Genomic DNA, 24,861 nt, shown 5'->3' with positions numbered 1-24,861 from the left:
TGTGCGGTATTAGTCTCATGTGTCCTTTTGTTAATCAGTATTCTAAAGAAGCATTTCAGTGTCTGCTCACATTGGAGTTTTCCTTGCCTTTTAGTCACTTTTGTTGCCTGTCTTCTGAATGGTTCCCTCCCCACCCTGCTATATGTTCTGTTAGATAGGGTGACCAGCAGTGTTCTCTGTAAGCTGAGCTCTTTGGCACCCCCCCACGCCCATGCGCAGGAGATATTCAGTGGCTACCAAGCTGGTTAGCACAGCACTCACAGCTGGTGGCATTGTTTCTATTGGTGGTGCACATCCACAAGTGCCTCGGTGCAGATAACAAAAATTGATTGCATGGATGGAAAGAATTAGAGGGAACACTGTTGACTAGTACTCGATTTACATGTTCATGGGCTTTTGGCCAATTTTTAGTAAAGGGATCTTAGCTGTGGAATGAGATTACTCTTGATTTGAAGGTACAGTAAAACCATGGTTGTGTGGCATAATTGGACCGACACATGATCGAATACTTGAAAATGTCAGATAAGTGGCAGGGGGGTTAGGGAGTTGTGGAGGGTGAGGCTCGGGGAAGGGGAGTTGTTCCAAGGGCCATGGGGTGGGCTGTGGGCTGCCTCGGAGTGGCTCTCCAGGGCGGGCTCCCTGGGCAGCCAGCACCTGTTGGTCCCGGGAAGGTGAGACCTGTCTGGTCCTGGGCTGGAGCCACAGCCATTCCTGGTGGGAAGAGCCCTGATGGCCAGGACATGGAGCTCCAGTCCTCTCCAGCAGGCCGACCCCGCTGGCCCCGGGGCTCGGCCCTGGCTGATCTTAGGGAGTAAGTTGCCACCATCCTAGGACAGGCTGCCAGCTGTCCCAGGCCATTTCCGTGGAGCCGTCTCCCTGGTAGGGAGCCCTAGCTGGCTATGGGGCAGCTCCCCGGATCTGGCTTCCTGGGCAGGCAGCCGCCCCCAGCTCCAAGGTGCGGCACCCCTGTGGGCCTTTGGCTGCCTTGGCGCCAGCTCTCTGGTCGGGCAGCCCATGCCATCCTGATCAGGAAGCCACTGCTGGCTCCTGTGGGCCTGCCAGCTGCCCTGGGTGGGCTGCTGGCTGCACTGTGCTGGAGGAGATTATCCAGCCCCGCACCTCCAGGTATCAAACATTTCATTTAATCCCATACAATTTCAGGAGCTGTCAGCTATAATGGAGTGTTGGTTAATGTGGGGTTGGATAACCGGGTTTGCCTATACTTTTATTTTGTCATGTTTAGGGCAGGGCTCATCTGTTTGCTGATGGAATTATTTGGAAGTGGTTTTATTTACCTACAGTTCTAGTCATTTTCCTTTTGTGAATTTGGTTACTAACTCTTGCATAATTTGGCCTTGGACAATGTAAATGAATCATTTTAAAAAGAAGGAAAATTGAGTTCACATCGTCAACTAGAAGGCTGCAAAACAGGGGAAACCCCAAGGCAGTGAAAATAAGTGCTTAACTTCATTTGAATGTAACTTATGGGACTACTATCGCTTAAAGTTAAGCACATTCATGAGTCTCTTCAAGAGCTGGTCCTTTGAAAGAAAAATTATTTGAATTAGTACATCACCCTGATGAACTCTGTGCTTTATCTTAAATCAAAAGGGAGTAAAACTATCTGATTGTTACAATTCAGATCACGTAAAATCTTTACAATGGAACAATAAACCTTAGAAAATATGGTCTGTGCTGGAAATGCTGACAGACTTTGCAGCAGCAGAAACTAGCACTGTTATCATGCACTTCCTTTTTTAGTTTTTCTCTCACCTACAGTAACTATCATACCTGCATTTAAACAATGTGTTCGTTTCTCTTTCAGAAAAGAGAATTTGATGTGGATAATCTGAGCAAGCCAGAACTCCGGATGCTGCTCAGTGTAATGGAGGGGGAACTGGAAGCACGGGATCTTGTAATTGAAGCCTTGAGAGTAAGTTACTGTTTTTTAGCTGTCTTTGCTCCCTGTTTTTTTTAAACACAGTTTATAACATTTTCTTAGTAAAAAGGTGTAAATTGTGATGTCTAGTATTGCTCAGCTTTTCATATCCTATCACTCGCCAAATGCTTTCTTGGCTAATCTGTCTTTATTCCCAAACTACCTTAACAAAATATATGAATTTGTACTGGTGAGCTTGGGGTAGATAACATCCTCTTTACATTCAATTATTTTGCCATGTTACTCCATTTCAAGTAGGTGGGAATAATTTTAAGAAAGGTTGTCAATCACTGTTAAATCAAGTGATTAATTTAAAGCGAATTATTTTTACTTAAATTAGGTTTTTATTGCATTGTTGAGCAATCATAGAATACCAATTAAAATATTTGAGGTGTTTCTACATTTTCAAGTAGTGATATTGCAGTATAGAATACAAAATGTACACTGATGACTATTTGACAAATTCAGCATGGTCTATGGAATGCTTTGATTTTGACAAATTGGCAAATTCTGTCAAAACAAAACATAAGTTCTGTCAGGTTCTCCCCCCGCCCCCCGGAAGTCCTAGTGATCATTCAGTAGATTGTCAAAACATCAATACATGAAAAACAGAATTACATCTCAGTACTCCACACTGCTGATCCTGGTTCCTACACCAGCAGGATTCTTGTTCCCCACTGCCAGTTTTCCAGAGTGGCTTGATGTATGTCTCTTTCAAAACGGCTTACTCATAGTAGATATGATGATGATGATATGAGCAGTCCTTTAACCTACATTTGAAATGGCAAATGTAATTGCTTCGAGAACAAGAAGTCCTGTGGCACCTTATAGACTAACAGATATTTTGGAGCATAAGCTTTCGTGGGTAAAGACCTGCTTCATCAGATGTTGCATCTGATAAAGCAGGTCTTTACCCACGAAAGCTTATGCTCCAAAATATCTGTTAGTTTATAAGGTGCCACAGGACTTAGTCTGTATCTTCGAGAACAGCAAGAACAAGGCTGCCTTTCTGATACTTGCTTCTAGAATGACATCCCTTTTTGAAATGACTGATTAGCTGGCTAACTGGTGCTAAACTTTGTGTGGTAGTCCATTATTTTTTTTGTGGAACATTATTTGCATAATTTCATTCAAATCTGTCTGTCTTTGGTTTATTTATAGTTGTAAGTATTTGGATAACTAAGTTTAGAAACAGTCTCAAGTATGCTATTAAATATTTGCTTTCTCACAGCATATTTTAATATGTATCACTGAAACTTTGTCTAAATACAATATTTAAAATGTGAAGCTCTTTTCTATTAGTTTGTTTTATTGATGGACTTCTTAAGGTAGAACTGGAGAAATAATGGACATACAACAAAATTGAATTTACGAAAAGGTGGTTTTTATGCCTTTTTTTGAGAGTTGTTGGTACTTTTGGTTTCAAGTGAAAGGAATAAAAGGAAGGCTTAGGTCTTGGTTACTGTTTTTTCCCTAAAAGTGCAAAACCAGTGTACTTTAAACAAAAGCCTCACTTCAGGTAGCTTATGAAAATAAGAATTGCAGGTGCTGCATGTAAAAAAAGGACTATTTGAATGTGGAAAACTCTTATTTATTAATAGCCTGTGTTTTCTTACTTACAAATTTGTGTCTTTTAATGGCATCAAAACTCTTAATGTCAGCTGTCAAAACAGGTGACCTGGCATTAGGCAAAACAGTGACTTTTTATTTGTCAAAATATGAGTGATTTTAATAGAGACTGTCATTTAATTACCATTTTTCTGTTATTGGTACATGTTGTTGTGCTGTTCTTTCTTCTACGGCTACAATAGCTTCATTTATCATACCAAAAGTTTCTTTAGGGTGTTAATATAGTCATGATCAGGACAAAGCTGTAGATATGAGCTTTGTTTCCAACAGGGTATCATTCATGTTCTGCTTGTTAACATTACCATGGGAGGCTACAGTTCTGCGTGACTTCAGAATAGTATGTATCATCTTAAGAGCAATGGCTATTTTCAGATTCCTGCCATGCTGGTTTCTTGAGAATCTAGATTAATAAAGTGAATTGATTCCTTGCTAAATCTGTTAACATTTTTTGTGTTGTTTAGTTCAAAATGGACGTAGGGGAAAAATGTTAATTGCTGGTAAACTACATACTGATATGCACAAATATTTCAATATTCAATTAAAATTGCTGCACTCTGCTAATCATTTGAATGTTTTCTACAGCATATTAATGACAGTCTGGCAAGTAGTGGAATAGCTGTTTAGTAGAATAATATTGATATTCAGTTTATTATATAACTTTTTGTCCTATGCTGGTTTATAGCTCTAAGGCTGTGTCCACACTTACCGAAAACATCGAAATGGCTATGCTAATGACCAAATCGAAGAATACCAATGAGGTGCTGAACTGAATATTCAGTGTCTCTTTAGCATTCACAGGCTGCAGCGCTTTGAAAGTGCTGCTTTCGAACGCTCGCGGCTTGGCATGGCTACATGGGGGTCCTTTTTGAAAGGACCCCACTCATTTTGAAATCTCCTTATTCCTCTCAGCTGAGGGGAATAAGGGGAGTTTTGAAATGTGTGGGGTCCTTTCGAAAAGGACCCCCATATAGCTGCACCAAGCCACATGCGTTGCAAAGCGGCTGTTGGCTTATTATTGCTGTTTTGGTGTTCTAATGACAGCTAGTTTGTCTAGCAGCTTTTACACTGTTTTTTGTAGTTCAGAAAGTTTATTGATATCACTACATATTATCTTGTGTAATTATTGAAAGCTAAACACAGGGTAAGGCACAATGTGTAAGTTGTATCCAAACACTGTTTTAGAGCCATGCATGTCGTTCAGTACTAAAAACATTAATGTAATGGTGAGAAAATGCAATCTTCTCATCCATAATAACAGATGAGTGTTGATTATCTGAAGTTTTAAGCGTACATAGAGACAGTACCTTTTACTAACCAACAATTCCTCCTTCATTTTGTGAACATGCAAAAAAAATTGATAAACATACCGTTCTCACACTTCCATTGGCCTCTGCATGCCAATAACATGGGAGCACAGAGCATCTCTGATTTCTGTTGACTGGGCGCATCCTCCTTGAGCTGTGACAGGTGCACTTTCTGGCTGGGTGTACTGATTCAGTAATCCATTACTGTCATAGGTTCGTTCAGGACATGGCTCTGCTTTCATTTCACAATTGTGCAGAGCACAGCAAGCCACAATAATTCAGACAACATCTAATCACATTGGAGTTCAAGGGGGTGTTCATGGGACTTCAGTTAGCTAAACATGCAAGCTGTGTCTACACGTGCACGCTACTTCGAAGTAGCGGCACTAACTTCGAAATAGCGCCCGTCACGGCTACACGCGTCGGGCGCTATTTCGAAGTTAACTTCGATGTTAGGCGGCGAGACGTCGAAGTCGCTAACCTCATGAGGGGATCGGAATAGCGCCCTACTTCGACATTCAACGTCGAAGTAGGGACCGTGTAGACGATCCGCGTCCCGCAACGTCGAAATTGCTGGGTCCTCCATGGCGGCCATCAGCTGGGGGGTTGAGAGATGCTCTCTCTCCAGCCCCTGCGGGGCTCTATGGTCACCGTGGGCAGCAGCCCTTAGCCCAGGGCTTCTGGCTGCTTCTGCGGCAGCTGGGGATCCATGCTGCAGGCACAGGGTCTGCAACCAGTTGTCAGCTCTGTGTATCTTGTGTTGTTTAGTGCAACTGTGTCTGAGAGGGGCCTTTTAAGGGAGCGGCTTGCTGTTGAGTCCTCCCTATGACCCTGTCTGCAGCTGTGCCTGGCACCCTTATTTCGATGTGTGCTACTTTGGCGTGTAGACGTACCCTCGCAGCGCCTATTTCGATGTGGTGCCACGCAACGTCGAAGTTGAACATCGACGTTGCCAGCCCTGGAGGACGTGTAGACGTTATTCATCGAAATAGCCTATTTTGATGTTGCTACATCGAAATAAGCTATTTCGATGTTGGCTTCACGTGTAGACGTAGCCGCAATGGAGCAGAAAATGCTGGTATCATGAACATTCATTATGCAACCCATGTTAGTGAATGTAAATATGTCTCTGAGATCCACAAGCACCTGCATCATAATAGAATAATAATCTGTGGTGCTTGTACTTCTTGAGGAGGGTAGATTATGGGTACGGTTTGGAAAGTCTATTCTCTCAAAGTCAGTTACATAAGGGATTTGTTTTTGGTCACCATCTTTGAATGTAATCATGCTTGATCAGATGGCACTCTGGCCATCACATTACCCATAGTTGACTTTCTAATATGGAGCTAGTTAGCAATATAGCAATAGTTGTCTTTGGCGTAGCAAGTTTTCAGACGGTTATAGCACCCTGCTTCTGGACTGATGGGACCATCCTCATATTTGTGTAATGGTGCAGGAGGGTTGGGGTAAGCTGCTCATAAAGCTCCAAAAATGTACCTCCCCCCCACCCTTCTCAGTGTGAAAGTTCTGGACTTACTATTTGTTATCTCAGGTCCATCTGACTCTGTGATCCTACCAGTATGCTCTTTTAACTCTGCTTCAAAAGCAGTAGTGTGCATAATGTAATCAGTGACTCTACTGAGAGCCCCAAGCAGCATCAGCGTTTGTCTTCCATGTTTGTATTGTGTAGTGTCCTCTTTCTCCTGCTCCATTATTAGCTCTTTCAGATGCCTTTTGTTGGTCATAAAATGCTGCCAAAATATCCACCAGCATCCTTCAGAACCTCTGCCCATTTTCTGAAACAGGAACGAAGCTCAAGTAAGAGTAGCTCTTCAAAATGGTGACTCCATGTTGTTGGGTCTGCTTGTTGGAAGCATGCAGATCCAAAATACAGCTCTGTAGGATCTGTTGGAAATTTGGTGGGCCATGACAACTTCCTGTAGGGTGCAGTGTGGACACTCAAGTTTTCACACCCTTCACCATAGACAAAAGGGTAAGAGCAGCCACATTTCATGGAGACCACTTAGGAATTTGGGGTGATTGTTGGTAGGACTTGGGTCTGTGCACTGCAGTGTGGATGCTGGAGTCCCGGTGTCGGGCCCAGTCTCAACAATTCGTTAATTAGGGTTGATATGCAGTGTGGGTTCTCGAGTCCTGGATTTTCAAACCCAGTGGCTGCAGTGTGGGTTCTCGAGTCCTGGATTTTCAAACCCAGTGGCTGTAGATATGAGATCTACTAACTCATGGTTTATATTGGCAATGTAAAGTAGCTGGAGTGATGCTAATGGGAATCACGAGTAGGAGCAGATAGATACTATTTCCTGTATCTGGTGTGATCATTGTTGGAATATTGTATCCACTTGTCAAGAAGGGTATTGGAAAAAAATTGAGAGGATTCAGAGAAAAGCTCTTGGAATGATTAAAGAACTGGAAAACCTAAATTCAAGAAGTTCACACTATATAGCATATTAAAAAATTCAAGGGTGATTTGATTCTTTCTAGTATGCTAAGGTATAACCAGTTCCAATGGCTAGAAGGTGGAACTGGATGATTTCAGGGCAGATATAACGTACAAAAATAACAGTAAAAGTAATTAACCATTGGAAAATCCAGCACAATCCTTAATAAGTTGTTCCATTGCTCTACAATTTAAAGTCAAGATTGGAGGCTTTTTTAATTTTTGTTTTAAAATGTCCTAGTTCAAGTGTGAATTAATTCAGGGAAGTCATTACATGTATTATACAAGAGATCATAGTTAGATGATCATAATTATTCCTTTGGTCTGAAAAATCTATGAATACGCTCAAATTATCTCTGGGCTGTTTTATTACTTTGCATTCTAAGCATTTTGTTGTTTGGAAGTGTGGTTCAGAGTGTAGTTAATATTGCATTCGGATTTGCATATAAAGCAGATTATTGTTCATGGTCAGAACAGTTTCCCTGAACAACTGGACATGAAGAATTATGCGGTGCAAAGGGAGACATTTTTCACTCTAATGTATGCATCGAACTCTAACCTGTTCTTAATTGCATACGTTGAAGAGAAAATATGGGAGGGAATGTGGGTTTTTTACTTGTGATGTGGGGAAGAAAGGACAACTGAGTTCTGTTACTGGCATCATTATGTTCATCTAAATCTGGGGTGAGTAAACGTTTTACATTGGGGGCCTCACTTTTTATCCCCACAGCCTGTCTAATAAAATCCAAGTCAACAAAAATTTCTGTTTTATGTTCATATGAAAAGAAAAAAACACCCTTTCGGCATGTGCCAGTCTATGCGAGGCAGCAATATAAACTGCAACAGTGCAAAGAGAGTGCAATACATTAACTAGAGAGGTGCTGGAATCTCCATTCCTAGAGGTTTTTAAGCCCCAGCTTAACAAAGTCCTGACTGGGATGATTTAGTTAAGGTTGATTCTGCTTGAGGCAGGTAACTGGACTCGGTGACCTCCTTAGATCCCTTCTAGCCCTAGGAGTCTGTGATAACGGGAGAGAGGATATGTGTGATACAGATGGACACAAAGCATGTTTTGAAGAGGCAAAGCATGTTCCTGAGCCATCCCAGGCAGGCATTAAAACAAGAAAATCCCACTGTTTAAAGAGCCCTCCTAACTCCAGCAGACCCATGTAGTTCATCATCCTGTTTCAAGAGACTGACCCTGCTTAGGAGGAAGGGAAACCCCCCCAAAAACAGCTCTCTGCTCTTTAAAGAGCCTGCCCCCCTACTTCCTTTTCCAGCCCTCTGGGCAGCCTTTTTAAAGTTAAATGAAAGAAGTAAACAAAACATTAGCATTATTGCACTTAAAAAAAAAAAAAAAGCCTGGACACTCCAGGGAAGCTGGAACAAGGAGTTGTGCCAGTAAAAACACACATTTCTTGGTCTTACTCAGATGCCTCTGCAAAACATGAGGGGGGAACCAGAAATTATGTTGTCCCTCTGCTGGCAGCAGAGACTTTGGAGGGGAAGGTGAGCTTCAGGGAGCCGATTGTGCTGTACCCCTTTTTTGAAATTTGCCTGCACACACCATTTGTGAACTCCTGATCTAAATGATGTTATTCCACACTAGAAAGGGGTAAATTTTAGTGGACAAGGGCCAGACAGTGTGCAAAATCTCACGTGGACTCCACTGATGTTCATGAAAAGGTCTCTAGTACACACTAACATAACCTGTTTCAAACAGTACCACACTTGTTGTTCATGCTGGCATGTACTTCCCAAAGCTCACATGTGCCACTTTGCATGCGACATGCTAGGATTTACGCTCCACTGGTGTAGACTAATATAAGCCTAATGTGGTGTTCAACAAAGCACTCATTTTTATTAGGAAAATACAGCTAGAACCTATCTACCTCTTCAAGGAGTCAATTAAGTTTAATGTTTTTGTAAAGTACTTGAATGAACTGAAGGTTCTAGTGCCATTTCATAAGAATGGAACAATAAAAATAAATTCCATAGTTACTGCTGATTGTCCCCATTTAATTAAGCCATTTGCATTATTTCTTGTAAGGGTTTTTTTTTTTTAATATAAAACTTAACTGGAACTCTTTGTTTAATGTTATTACTTCCTTTCTTTTTTCTTTTCCCTATGTAAGTCTCTGTAGGTGGTAAATTACTTGGAATATGAACATAAATTTGCATTTCACCTGGTGTTATGGTATGCATGTAATTAAATAGGGTGCAAAAGAGTAATGACTTTTACTGCAGTGGATACTTTAATTTGCTCCCAAATATGGGATTAAAATAAATTGTTGATTTTCTGGGAAAAATTACCATTATGGATTTATTGCAAACATAATTCAAACTTAATGCCAAAAGGAACCATTGTGATCATCTCGTCTGACCTGTACCCTGCAGTCCTTAGAACCTTGTCCATGAACTCTTTTAATAGACCTACAATTTTTGGCTGAATTACTGAAGTTTTTATATCATAATCATATCATAATTTAAAGATTTCAGTTTACAAAGAACCTCCAATTTACTCTAGTTCAGTGGTTCCCAACCAAGGTTTTGCAGGCCCCTGGGGGTCCGTGAGAGTAATGCAGGGTGTCCGTGTGTGGCGGGGGCGGGGGGAGGTAAATAAAAAGGATCATAGAAAATAAGTGTTAAGTTAGGATCAATTATTTGAAAATTCAGTATCTTCCAGTGGTGTTAATTACCGTCCAAAAATCTATGTCGCGGTTTCCTTTTACATTTAATAAAGTATACATAGTGGCTAGAATTGACTTTGATGTGGGGGTCTGTAAATGGTTTGGAGGGGTGATCGGGAATCTATGAACGATTTGAGGGATGATTGGGGGCCTGAACAAGTGAAAAGGTTGAGAACCCATGCTGCAGAGGAAGGCAAAAAAAGTCAAGGGTCTTGGCCAGTCAGGGGAAGAAAAATCTATCCTGACCATCAAATAGGGTGATCAGCTGGACCCCACTAATGTTGGCAAGATCCACCAGCCAGACACCAAGGGAGGAACTGTCTAGTAATTCAGGCCCTCTGTATCTAATGCCCCACCTCTGACCACTAGGGGTATTTAGTGCTAGCAGTTACAGACATATCACATGCCATTGAGTGTAGTCTCATGATACTATCGCCGCGTTCTTGAAGCCAGTTAGAGTTTTTGCCGTCCACTTATTCCTTTGGAATGCTTTTCCAGAACTTCACTTAGTGGACGGTTAGAAACCTTTGCCTAATTTCAAGATTAAACTTCATGACCGGTTTATATCCATTTGCTGTTGTATCCACATTGGTACTTACCTTAAATAACACCTCTCCCTTCCTGGTAGTTAGCCCTCTGATGTATGTATAGAGAGCAATCATACCTCCCTTCAGCCCTCTTTTGGGTAGACTAAGCAAGCCAAGCTCAGAGTCTTTTCCTCAGATCATCCTAACAGCCTTTCTCTGTCCTAGTTTGAATGATTTTTTCTTAAAGATGGGAGACCAGAGTTGCACACAGTATTACGGATGCCATCTCACCCATGCCTTGTACAATGGTAGTAAAGGTTCTCTATATTTACTGGAAATACCTAGCCTGAAGCATTTTAGGATTGCATTAGCTTTTTTCACAGGTGCATTATGCTGATGCTTCATAGTTATCCTATGATCAGCCAGCCCCCTAAGATTTTTCTCTTCCTCTGTTGCTTCCAACATGGTTCCCAATCTTATAGCAAAAATTCTTGTTCATTCGTGAGTGCATGGTCTTGTAATTTGTACTGTTAGATTTCATCCCATTTCTATTACTTCGGTTTTCAAAGTTGTCCAGACCTACTTGAATGACACTCCAGTCCTCCTCCATAATTACAATACCTGCTGTGTTCTTCACAAATTTTATTTAGCATGTGCCCACTTCTTGTTCCAGTGACGTTTAATGAAAATGTTTAATAAAATTGGATCCCAGACTGATTCCTCAGGAACTCAGTTAAATTTAAAAAAAAAAGATGGGGATTAATGGGAAAACTGAATGGTGCAAAATAAATTGATTTGAAGAAGAAACAACATGAACAGTCTGGCCGGAGGGAGGCCATGAATGATTTCCCATGTGGAAATTAGTGGTTTAAGCTTGTTACATTTCCTTTGTCTAAACAATCAGTTATCAAAAAGGAGATCAGAATGGTCTGGCATGTAAAACTTCTGTAAAACTATATTGTATTTTATCCCACTTACAGGTAAGTGGTGTGTCCTTAATTCTCAAAAACAGAAGCACCAGTGAGTTCAATGGGGTTTACTCCAAAATTAAGTACCCTCTAAGCACAGTCTATTTTAGCTTTTTTGGTAACTTGATTTAAATCATGGATTTTTTTTTTAATTGGTTTTTCTGGCTGATGCTAAGCCAAACAGTGTTTCAGCAAGTGACTTATGAAAACCGGGGAGTCGGGATGCCAGTGTATATGTATGGCCAGAGTACTGCCTGCAGGCTGTCTGTAACAGTGCAATGGTAGGCCTTTGCTTTTGTGTACAGAGTGAGCCAGAAAGGGGTAACTGACGGGGCTTATGTTGTAACTTCTGTATCCTGGAATTTTTTAATTAGAAGTATAGTTTATTACTGAAATTTTATGGAGATGGTGTTTGTGTAATTTGTTTTTACTGGTTTGGTACGTGTTGCTGATTGTTTAAATATGCTTACATTTACTTTTTTATGTGCTCAAGGGTCTAGGCAGTCTGTACTTGTCCTTGGAGTATCATATTGCTAAGCTACTAAGCGTTCTACTCTAACTTCTTGTGCAAAATCATTTGGGAAGAAAGGGGGGGGGGAAGAATCTAATTTGTATATGAAACATTGTGTAGATCCAGCCTGATGAATTGTATGTTCTTGATTATTTTGTACTTTGTCCCATTATTGAGTCTCCATATTTTTGATTTCTCGGAAGCCACAACCTGTAAAATGGGCTGTGTACGGGATTATGTCTAGAATAGACAGCCGAGCGTTGTGATCCTTCATTAAACAGTAAAAAGACTTCCTTAATTTTCTAGTCATCTTCCCCATTTCACAGATTGTGTTCCTGCCACAGTTGTTCAACTCATTTGTAGGTTCTTCTCTACCACCACTAAAATTGTGAAGGAACATGAAGTCCCCAAAACCCCTTGGCACTTTTTTGACTTGATGTCCTCAGCACTTTGAGACAATTCTTTCTTCTGGACCAGCAACCTCCAACTTGCTGTTAGCATCAACTAGGTGCACAAGTTGGACAAGTTTGATTTGCTGACATGGATGGCTGCTATGGATGTGTAGTGGGAGCCCTGGGCACATGGGACCTCAGTAACAAGAAAGTGTTGAGAGAATATGTAATTGATCAACTCTATGCTTGGCCTAACATGATAACTCATGAAGTCAGACACCATCAGGTGGGCAAGGGACATCTATACATGGACGACATCACCAGGCATGGGCAGAACCAAGTGGGAAGACCTAGAATTCTGATGAGACACATAATCAGGAAAATTAACTCAAATATTTTCCAGGTGGCCTGTCTTCTAACAGACAACCTGCCCTGAATTCTCAGTGGCTGAGGGACAGTCTTCACTCACTGATGTATTTGCTCTCCTTCACCAACTCTCTGTATACATTTTCATGAGTACTGTGGATAATCTAAGCACTGTACGCAGATGTACAGACAGTCTTGTACTTTGCCAGAGAGGGTCACTGACTCCTGATTATTCTGTGAAAGGAGACCTTTCGGCCATGAAGTGAGGCATAGTAACAAACGGATCTTCTAATCAGGTTCAGTGACTATGTAGACAAATTAACTATTGCAGAAGAGAACTGGCTTTTCAAATAGAATGGTCTATTCTGCCATTAGTCATGGATAGAAACCTAGCCCTGCAGCACAACTACATGTATGTGGGCAATAGTGCAGTGAAAGGAGTCAGTGGCGCTAGCTGGAAGGTTGCAACCCACAACTTGAGGAAAACCACCATGGAACATCTGCTGCAATAATTACCCATGCATCAGCTGTAGAGTTAATGAAGGAAAATCAGCATTTGAGAGGAGTCTCAAGGCAAGAAGGTCATGCTGACAAAAGCAGGATCTCCCAACTATTAGGCCTGTGTCAGGTGTCTGTAATCTGCAGCTCTGGAGCTGCATGTGGCTCTTCAGAACTTCTTTGTGGCTCCCAACACTATAATTGCAAAGTTTAAAAAAAAAACTGATTATTTTTGATAAATAGTGAACATCTAAAAGCCCAGTGATGACAACTGATATCTAAATGGCAAACAATGTGATCTCAAAATGTTGGGTAACCTTTAATACGTGCAGTGCATTGTAGGATATGATACTGTGTCTGTGTTTTGATCGTATTGCTAATAGTCTTGATTTTGAAAAAGGAAACTTGCAGCATTCCTGCTGTGAAGGGCAACTTGCATTTTAAGAAAGAAAATTGAAATTAAACGTGAAGTAACAGTAGCATAATTAAAGTGGGGTTGGAATGGCTTCAAAAAGAAAATCAAGGAATGAAAACAGAATTTCAAACTAAATGGACCCAATCCTGTGCATTTATATTGAGTTCAGCTGGGCTCCCTTTTGTCTCATTTGCAATGAGGAATTTATCAACAACAAAAATATGCAACTTGGAGAGGCGTTTTCTCAAAAAAAAACCCCTACTTTTGTCAAACAGTTTCTAGCTGAAGATGCCAGAAGACAGCCATTGAGTAGCTACCACACAAAGCAGAGTAACGTAAGAACACATTGTTTAAATGAGTGAAATCACCAAGTAGCATAACTGTGGGCTAGTTCTGTGGCAACTCAAGAGATCCTATGAAACGAGGAAAGCCGTTCAGAGATGGTGAATATTTAAAAGAGTGCTTTATCAAGTATCGGAGCAGCTGTGCAGTGATTTTTTTTTTTTTTTTTCAAAAACAAAAACTAAAATTGTACAGAGTCTAGCATCCTCCAGAGAGGGAGACAGTTTGGGAGTCAAAGTCAGGAAGACACTGCTATAAACACATACACATAAAGTGCGAGGAAATAGAATATGTAGCAAGTTTATTAATGTCCTTCAGTAAACATATATTATACTCCAAATAGTATGTGTACTGTTCTTTAAATATGGGTTACAAAAAGTTTGGCATGGCATTATTTATTAAAAATAGTCTCGTGTTCACATGCATTGTGGCTCTTGGATTTTTTTTAACCAAATTGGAAAAAAAAATGGCTCTTCTTGCTGTTTTGGTTGCTGGCCTCTCGCCTGTGTGATGTGAATGCTGACCATCCAGTATGTGCAAATGCTGCCACTGTGATCAACTGAGGTATCAAAGTTAAAATATCTGAGGACAAGTATGTAGCATTCTTACTGTAAGGTTCTTGATCCTGGTAATCAGTTCCCTATCTGATCTGATACATCTGGATTTAATTAATCTTTTCAGAGTTCCTTTCTTATGTTGGAGTTTTGCCAGAGAGATGGGGTATGTGGAGTGCTGGTATTTAGATTGTGATTTGTGCCAGCTGCCCAAGGGGGCTCTGGCTGGCTTTGTACTCGGGCAACTAGCCAGAGCTGCTGCCTGTGCTATCCCTGGCAATTCCGTTTAGCAGAGAGACATACTGCTAATGTTTAGATTGTCTGTCTGTGCCTGTCTGTCTGTCTGAAAGAGACCGTATGGCATAGGTCTGGTGACATACCAGTGTAATCCCATAGCCTAGATGCAGCCTTTGTTTATGGAGGAAAAAAGGTGTTCTGTGTTGCAAGAGATATTCTGTTAGCGTAGCTGCATTTGCTCTGGAAATTAGGTTGGTATAGTTATGTGGGGGAGGGATATGAATTTTTCACATATCTGGCAAATATTGTCATCTTAACATTTCAGTGTTGATTGGTAGTGGTTCTTCCTCTTTTGGTGTTAATACTGGAAAAAATTGTATGATCTTTTGGTCTCATCAATTTAATGAAAATCCTTATTTCGTACAAACCTGTTCATAATATGAAACTGGGAGCACAACAGGAAGAGTGGTTTTCAAATGATCGCTCTGAAAAACGTTCATAGGATATTGGTGTCTGATGTATAACTTGTATATTCATTGACAATAGCCTTCATTAACACAGAATTGAGGTTGCTCCATGTTATCTTAGACCATTCCAGAACAATGAGATTAGTAAAACTCAGATCCCTGAAGCCTAGGTCTTCCTGACTCCTGTGAATGTGCTATAGTAGGATGCAGATAATATTAGTGCCTTAAAGTTTATGGGGTATAGTGACTTATGGAGGCTATATGATCTGTATCCCAGAAATCTTGACAGTTTTATTCCATAGTGGTTACTGTATCTTCAAGCGCGCAAGAGAGACTGTTGTATCTGCCTGTATCTCCCCTACTTCACCATTTGCAACTCACCTTCCCTTTCCTCTCCCGTTAGGCCATTCGCATGTAAAAAATTGCTCCTTGTTGTCTGGTGGCCACTGTTGCCACATACACAAAACACAAGCTCATGCTTTGTGGAGGATTTTCACATCACAGTTCAGGTAACTATTTTTCCTGTCCTCTGGTCCAGTCAGGGTACCCAGTCTAACTCCTGGCTCCTCAACAGTCTCTCTTTGTGAAGGGAGATGTCTGTTCTCTGGAACCAGGATTTGTCCACACTGCACAAAGATCTCTGTCATCTTTGAATTCCCCAGCGAGATTGCTTACACAGGCCTGCATCACGTTTCTTTTCAGAAATGGTGTACAGGGGAATTGCTCCCAGATATAGGGTGCCACACAGATCTCTCGAAGCAAGCACATTTATTATTCTTAAGTGAAGTCATTACAGAGAAGACATTAGCATGGCTGCAGGTTTTTTATTCTTTAAGCTTTCTGGCTATCACCCCAGCATCAGAAAGGGCTCTGGATGGTGATCAGTCCTTCAATCCATGGTAGAGAATTTTTCTAGGTATACAAAGTGTGTGTCACTTCTGTATACAGATTAGGCCTCTGATCTTGTGCTCATATATAGATGATCAGCAGATAAAGGTTCCCTTTTCACAGTGAGGCTTCAAAAGCAGTGTGTTTCACAAGTACATTTTGCATACATCTCCCTCTAGAGATTTCCTGGGCAACCCACTTAACTTTAAAAGTTCATTGTTTAGCCCCATTGTTTCAAATAATCCTTTGAAACTCCTAATGTTTTCCAGGCTTTAGACTGATCGTCCCCCTTTGACTTTTTACAAAAACTTCCACAAAACATAAGTATTTACAGTGTTTAATAGATTAAACTCCTGAGACATTTTAAAAATTCATTATAACTTGCCTGGGATATTGCAGGAAATCACTATATCTGTCAGAGCACATTTCCTTGGTTTGTGTAGCTTAAGCAGTACACTGAGCCAGGTCCCATGCCTTCCACCCCTCCTTCAGCCAAGACTTCATCAGTCATGCCGCTGATGCACTTAGTCCTTTTGCTGCTCCAGCTAGCCCCTCCCCTCACATGTGGTGACGTGTACCTTAACTTTGTATTTCCTGTTTTTCAGACATTTGAATTTGTAGTATCCTCAGGCTACCCCGACCTGTCCCAGTAAATGCTCAGGAGCCACAGGGTCCCCTTAAACTTGGTGCGCACCCACAAATTCCATACAGAAGTGCTTGTGAGGAGGACAGAAGATGCGGGGGGGTGGGACGGGAGTGGGGGTGGGGGAAGAGTCTGGCAGTTCCCACATTCTGTTGGATCCTTCTGCTTTTCATAACCCCTTCCCAAGTTTTACTAGCCTTTTGGGGGTCTATTAAGCGTTTACTGCTTTAGAAGCTATTTTCATGTACAAATTTACTCCTTATTGTCAGGCACCTCCTGCTTGTGCATACATTTATCCACGGCAGCTGCTTAGTGAAGTGTCTCATGCTGCCTTGATCAGTAGTTTGTGCATTGAAATGGGTACTTCACCTTCACTGCGTCCTTCACCTTTGCTTCAGTGTAGCCTTCTGTGCTGAATGACCTCACAGTGACTGTCTCTTTTCTCCACTTTCTAGTACTTTACCAGCAATATTAGGAAGCTAGAAAAAAGAACCAAGCAAATACATTGGGAATCAGCTAAGCACCAGATAACTGTGTGTTATGCTATTGACATGTTGTGCGGAACTCAGATTTTGGGAAATGCCTTGATTTAGCCTTGGTTTTGTGCCCATACTTTCCTGTATCGTGATCCTAAAGCATGGCTTGATATTAGAGATTTTGCTTTGGAAAATCCATGCAGATGGCTTCGAGCTGAGTGGAGAAGGATGAGGGCCACAAGGTATAAACAAATTAATCTGCTTCTTATTTAAACTACTGTCCTCCCTACCCCCCCATCAGTTTTCCTACTTACCTGAAGAGACAAAGATGTTTGGCTCTTAGCATAAAGCCTACATGCAGGTTAGACCTGTAAATGCAGATAATTATCAACAAGCTATGTGGGAACTCTTTTAAAAGACATTGGCTTAACAGCTGTAAAAACCCCGTAGTCATAAAAATACTAATAGCATAGATGTGAAGTAATTTTAGATGTATTAGCTTGAACGTTATTATGATGCTGTAATAAGACTTCAAATCACATAAGGTCAAATAGTGATACCTGCACCTCTGCCATTGCCCCCTCCCCCCTGCCCTCCTGCCATGCACATATTGGTAAGCAGTGAGGGGTGCTCCAGTGGGCTAATGAATAAGGCATCATCCTCTGGATTTGGGGTTTGTGGGCTTATGTCCCATCTGGGTTGCATCAGTTATGTGTTTGTTGGAGCTTAGCAAACAAGGAAGTTTTATGGGGTACTTTGAAGTGGAGTAGATACTTGCCATTCCTTTAAATTAAAACCAAAGCCACCCAATTTAAATAGAAACCCTATCAAGAATCTGGTTATTGGAAGGAGAGAATGTAGGCAGAAACCCAGCAACAGAGTGGGAGTTACCCTTTTTATTACACCCAATGTAGCATGTGTAATAACCTGCCCTATGGGATAGTGGTATATGTGCCCATTCAATGCCAGGAACTCCTGGCCCTGCGAGACCATATATTGACTTTCTCTCAGCGAGGGAACTCCAGTCATTAGGGAAAGGCAGGTGTTAGTAATGGGGGATTAGCTCATAAGAAACATATAGCGGGGTTGGTGATAGGCAAGTCACCATATGGTTTTCCTGGTTATCTAGTACAAAGGTTGCAAATTTATCAAGACATCTAGATAGACTTGGGTGTATTGCTGGGGAGGACCTGGGGGTCATGATACATGTAGGTACCAGTGACATCGAGAAGGCTAAGAGAGAGGTCCTGGAGGCCAAATTTAGGCTGCTAGCAAATAGATTGAAATCTAAGACATCAATGATAGCATTCTGTGAAATGCTTTCAGTTCCACATGCAGGGCCAGGTAGATAGGCACAGCTGCAGGGTCTGAATGTGTGGATGATACAATGGTGTATGGAAGACTGTTTCAGATTTATTAGGAACTAGGGAAACTTTTGGGAAAGAGTTAGCCCAAGCATATCAAACATGTGGCCTGGGAGCTGCATGTGGCCTGATGGAATTTTTTGTGGCCTCTGCTACGTTTATCATAGAATCATAGGACTGGAAGGGAACTCAAGAGGTCATCGAGTCCAGCCCCCTGCTTCAAGCAGGATCAACCTCAACTAAGTTGTCCCAGCCATGACTATGTCAAGCAGGGACTTTAAAAACCTCTAGGGATGGAGATTCCATCACCTCTCTAGGCAACGCGTTCCAGTGTTGCACCACCTGCCTGGTGATGTTATTTTTCCTAATATCCAACCTACTCCTCTCAGACAATTACTCAGTGTTCTGCCATCTGTCACCGAGAACAGTTTCTCTCTCTCCTTTTTACAGCACCTTTTCAGGAAGTTGAAGGCTGCTATCAACTCACCTCTTGGTCTTCTCTTCTGCAAACTGAATAAGCCCAAATCCCTCAGCCTCTCCTCCTAGGTCATGTGCTCCAGCCCCTTAATCATTTTCGTTGCCCTCCACTGAACCCTTTTGAATGTATTCACATCCTTTCTATACTGGGGGCCCCAAAACTGGATACAGTAGGCCAAATGTGTTGAATAGAGGGGAACAAAAACTTCTCTAGATCTGCTGGAAATGCTCCTCCTAATGCAGCCCAATATGCTGTTGGCCTTTTGGCTACAGGGACGCCCTGTTTACTCATATCCAGCCTTTCATCCACCATAATCCCTAGATCCCTTTCCTCTGTACTGTTGCTTAGCCAGTCGGTCCCCAGCCTATAACAATGTTTGAGATTCTTCAGTCCCAAGTGCAGGAGTCTATGCTTCTCCTTGTTGAACCACATCAGGTTTCTTTTGGCCCAATCCTCCAATTTATCCAGGTCAGTCTGGATCTTATCTCTAACATCCAAAGTATCTGCCTCTCCCCCTAGTTTAGTGTCATCCTCAAACTTGCTTAAGGTGCAATCCAGTCACTCATCCAGGTCCATTTATAAAGATGTTGAACGACACTGGCCTTAGAACCGAGCCTTGGGGCACTCCAGTTGAAACTGACTGCCATCCAGTTATCAAGCCATTGACCAGTACCTGTTGGGCCCGACCATCAAGCCAGCTTTTGATCCATTTTATATTCCATGGATCTAATCCATACTCCCTTAACTTATGGGCAAGAATGTTGTGGGAGACTGTATCTAAAGTTTTGCCGAAGTCAGGGTATATCATATCCATTGACTTCCCCATGTCCACAGAGCCAGTGATCTCGTCATAGAAGCTAATCAGATTGGTCAGGCCTGACCTGCCCTTGGTGAATCCATGTTGACTACTTTTGATCACTTTCCCCTCTTCCAAGTGCTCCAAAATGGATTCCTTGAGGATCCCTTCCGTTTTACATTCCCAGGTACAGAGGAAAGGCTGAATGGCCTATAGTTCCATGGATTGTCCTCCTTTCATTTTTTTAAAGGTGGGCACTACATTTACCTTTTTCCAGTCACCCAGAATCTCTCCCTATCTCCAAGAGTCTTTAGAGATAATGGCCAAAGGCTCAGCAGTGACATCTGCCAATTCCCCCAGTACCTGTGGGTGCATTAAATTGAGATCTATATATTTGTGTACATCCGGTTTTTCTAAGTAGCTCTTACCTCAGTCCTTCCCCACCAAGGGCTACCTTCCACCTTCCCATACTACATTGTCTAGCACTGTAGTGTTGGAGTTGTCCTTGTCCGTGAAGACTGAGGGGGAAAAAGAAGCATTGAGTACTTCAGCTTTTCTTACATCATCTGTCACTAGGTTACCTCTTTGATCCAGTAATGGCCCCACACCTTCCCTGATAACCTTCTTATTGTTAACATGCCTGTAGAAACCCTTCTTGTTACCCTGCCCATCCCTTGCCAGCTGCAGTTTCAATTGTGCCTTTGCTGTCCTGATTACTGCCCAGCATTTTCCAGACGTATATTTATACTCTTCCTTAGTTGTCTGGCTAAGTATGCACTTCTTACATGCATCCTTTTTGAGCTTAAGATGACCAAAGATTTCTCTGTTAATCCAAGCTGATTGTCTACCATATTTGCATTTCTTACTGTGCAGTGGGATTATTCCTGTGCCTTCAGCAAAGCTTCTTTAAAATATTGCCAGTTCTGAACTCTTTTTCCCCTTCATCTTCCAGGGGATCATGCCCATCAGTTCTCTCAGGGAGTCAAAGTCTGCTCTGTTGAAATCAAGGGTCTGTAGATTACTGCTCACCTTTCTTCCTTTTGTAAGGATCCTGAAATCTCCCATCTCGTGGTCATTGCAGCCCAGGTTGCCACCCACTTGTACCTCTCTTACTAGTTCTTCCCTCTTTGTGAGCAGCAAATCAAGTTGTGCATGGCCCCTGGTCAGTTCCATCAGCACTTGTGCAGGAAGCTTATCTCCAACATTCTCCAAAAACTTCCTGGATTGTCTGTGTGCTGCTGTATTGGTCTCCTAACAAATGTATAGACAATTAAAGTCTCCCATGAGAACCAGGGCCTGTGATTTGGAAGCTTCTCTTAGCTGTCTGAAGAAATCCTCATCTGGTGGTCTATAGCAGATACCAACTACAACATCACTTCTATTGCTTCCACCTCTATGCTTAACCCAAAGACACTCAACTGGCTTTTCTCCCCCCTTATACTGGAGCTCTGAGGAATCATACTGCTCCCTCACATAGAGTGCAACTCCTTCTCCTTTTCTGCCCTGCCTGTCCTGCCTAAACAGTTTATACCTTTCTATGACTGCACTCCAGTTATGCGAATCATCCCACCAAGTCTCCAGTCACTTCATACTACTTAGACTGTGCCAGGGCCTCTAGTTCCTTTTGTTTATTTCTGAGGCTTCTTCCATTTGTGTACAGGCACCTTAGAGAAGTGGCTGATTGGCCCACTTTCTCATCTTCACTTGAGAAACCTACTTTGTTTTACCTTACTCCTTTCCCACATGTCACTGTACCCCGACAAACCTTGTTGAAAGCCCTCGCTAGGTTTGCAAGCCTGCCTGTAAAGATGCTCTTTCCTCTCTTCGTTAGGTAGATCCCATCTCTTCCTAGCAATCCTGGTTTCTGAAACAGAATCCTATGGTCAAAGAAACCAAATCCTCCTTTGCTACACCACCTGCGCAACCACGCATTTACATTGGTGATTTGACAATCCGTACCCGGACCCCTTCCTTCGACAGGAGGGATGGACGAGAACACCACTCGTGCTCCATATTCCTTGATCTTTCTTCCTAGGGTCATGTAATCTGCAGTGATCTTGTCAACATTGCTCTTGCTTGTATCATTAGTTCCTATAAGGAGAAGTAGGAAGGGATAATAGTCTGCGGGTTTGGTGGTGGTTTTTTTTGGGAAGAGATTCTGTAACATCCTGGATTCTAGCTCCTGGCACCCAGCAAACTTGCCAGGATTCTAGGTCCAGAAGGCAGATGGATGTCTCTGTCCCTCTTAAGAGGGAGTCCCTGACCACCACCATCTATCTCCTTCTCCCTGTCCCTAGGGTTGTGCTTCCCATCCTTAGGACTGCACATCTAAGTGCAGCCCATCTGGTTATATTGTTTAACCTAGACAAGGAGGCAGAGGTTGTGGCCCTGAGAACTAGGTGCTGCTGCTAAATGCACTGGACAGCCCCTCTCCTCGCTCCTAGCCCCAATGCATGTACCAAGCAGGCACACTCGGGGCAGCTGGGGCCAGCATCACCACCACCATCACAAGAGGAGCAAGAACATGTTCCATGGGTACCATGGTGAGAAGCTGCTCTGGGGTGAGCTCCTAGGGATCCCCTGACCCTCCTGAGGCAAAGCCTCCTCTCAAGTCCTCTCCCTCAGTCCCACTGCCCTAACCCCTGCCTCCCAGACCCACCTGAGCTGGGCCCCGCGTGTGCCTAAGATGAGCCCAGCTATTGGCACAGAGACCCCTTCACAGAGTTGCTGCGAGTCCCTCCAGGCCAGGCACCTCATGAATTCTGCTGGCTCAAGGCAACTGTTGTGTGGCTGCCCTGGCAACGTTGAGTCTGCAGCGACGGTGGCTAACCAGCAACCCTCACACATCCCAGGCAGTGGGAGATTGGGCTGGTGCCTGCCCACTCAGCCCTTCCCTGCCCCAGCTAGCAAGAGGGTCAGGGCCCAGCTGCAACTTGTCTGAGTACCCCCCCTGGCTCCAGCTGTGCGAAGCCCCATGCCATGGCCCCCTGCAGATCTCAAAGTGCTCCTCTGGCACATGCCCATCTCTGGCCACCCCAGGGGTTTTCACACGAGCCAGCCTCAGCACCAGGGGGCTTTTTGTGAAATTCCCTAGGGAAGCCCATCCGAGCTGTGGAAGGACCAATGGTGGGAGGCTCAAAGATCAGCACTTCTCTGGCTTAGCATCTAGGAGCTCAGGCGTAGACCAAGTTCCTCTTAGGTTAGCTACTGCACAAAACACAATAAAAAAGGCAATCTGTGCTTAACAAACTGTCTCCCAGTCAGCTTGCCCAAACGTAAGCAAGAACAGGAGGTGTATCCTGTGTTAACAAAAAGATACATCCTTGTTGCACTTGCTCAGATGCATTTACATGTATCTGCCAATGTTTTTTAAAATGTGTTCCTAAGGACAGGTTCATAAATTCATATTCAATAATTTGTTGAGGTAGAAGTTCATTAATACAGCTCTGAGGATGCTGGTGGTATCATGCTCCTTCAGCAACCTCAAGTTCAGCAAAACTTTTGATAAGGGAATACAGATTAACATATGCCTATTAATCACAAAACTAGGTGCTGTGGCAAGAATATAGCCACTAAAATTCTTTGTTGGTAAAAACCAATGTACACTGGATAATGTAATCCCAACTAGTACATACTAGGTGATGGGGTCTGAATTACTATTGTTCAATAAAGAGGTCTTAGAGTTATGCAAGCATGTCAAATATGTGGCCTGGTCAATTTAAAAAAAAAAATGAAATTCATGTTAAGTATAATCCAATTAAAATTATTATTATATTCAAACAAGATCTGAAAAAAATTATAAAATGTACTTAAAACATAATCTCTAATAATAATTATAATTTTCCAGTGGAAGTACGTTTCCTTGGTGCCCTGAAAGCTACCATTGTTTCAATTTGTGCAGCCTCTAGTAGTCTTGGAGCTCGACATGTGTGCTCTTAGCCTATACAGGAAGGGTGTAGTCCACCTAAACCAAAACAGAACAAGACTGTGTGCACTTAACATTAAAAAGGTCATAGAGCGGCTCCTAAACTAAGGACTGTGGGAAGGCTGACGTGCAGATGAGCAAATGGGTTGGACAGAGACATCTCTTGGGGAGGGTCTATAAATAGAAATTCTCCATGCTCTGTTAAGGAGGAGAGGCTGGAAGGTGGGTAGGATCAGATGAAAAACAGTAAAGTGAAAGAGTGCCATTCAAACACATCAGGAAATGGCAGCTAAATTGTGATGAATTCTTAAAGTGCTTACACAAATGCTGGAAGTCAGTGCTTTTTTTCTAGGAGAAGAGGTGCTGGAACTCAAGCCCCAAACCACCCCCATAATTTGTGCCTCCCCCGCTCTAAATGAATGACCTCCCCATCCCCCAGAGTCAGGCACCCTCAGTTCTAAATCAGGGCCCTCCCCCTTCCCTAGAACCAGACACCCCCAGCTCTAAATCTATGCCCTTTCCCAGAGCCAGGCATCCGCAGTGTCCCAGCAGAAAAAAAATCCCTGCTGCAAGTTCAAATAAGATGGTTGAAATAGAGTGCTTCATATTGAGGAGGATATTGCTATAATATGCATTGTGGAAACTTGGTGGAATGAGGATAATCAGTGGGACACAATAATACTAGGGTACAAAATATATCTGAAGGATAGAGCAGGGTAATGCTGGTAGGGGGTGTCACTGTACATGAAAGAAAGTGTAGACTCAAATGAAGTAAAAATCTTAAATGAACCAAAATGTTCCACAAAATCACTAATGATAGTAAGTCCATGCTCTAGTAACAGCGGTAGAGATATATTACTGACCCCCAGACCCACAGGCTAATAGTTACTATGAAATCCTAAGGGAGATCAGAGGGGCTATAAAAATACAAGAAAACCTCAATAATAATAATAATAATAATGGGGGATTTCACATATACCCATAGTGACTGGGT

At 42.4% G+C, this 24,861-nt stretch overlaps 1 protein-coding gene across 3 annotated transcripts in view; it reads left to right on the top strand.

Moving 5' to 3' along the window:
- The window catches only part of CTTNBP2 (cortactin binding protein 2), a 171,494-nt gene that overhangs the window by 12,986 nt on the left and 133,647 nt on the right, over positions 1-24,861 (top strand). For all 3 annotated transcript variants that reach the window (XM_075014950.1, XM_075014941.1, XM_075014960.1), the window contains exon 2: positions 1,826-1,933. In XM_075014950.1, the coding sequence (XP_074871051.1) occupies positions 1,826-1,933 (108 nt within the window). The remainder of the gene's footprint in view (positions 1-1,825; positions 1,934-24,861) is intronic.

Source organism: Carettochelys insculpta, chromosome 1 (genome assembly GCF_033958435.1).
Source record: "Carettochelys insculpta isolate YL-2023 chromosome 1, ASM3395843v1, whole genome shotgun sequence".
Lineage (NCBI taxonomy): Eukaryota > Metazoa > Chordata > Testudines > Carettochelyidae > Carettochelys > Carettochelys insculpta.
The sequence above is the reverse complement of the archived record's forward strand: the minus strand, read 5'-3'. Positions and strand labels throughout refer to the sequence as shown.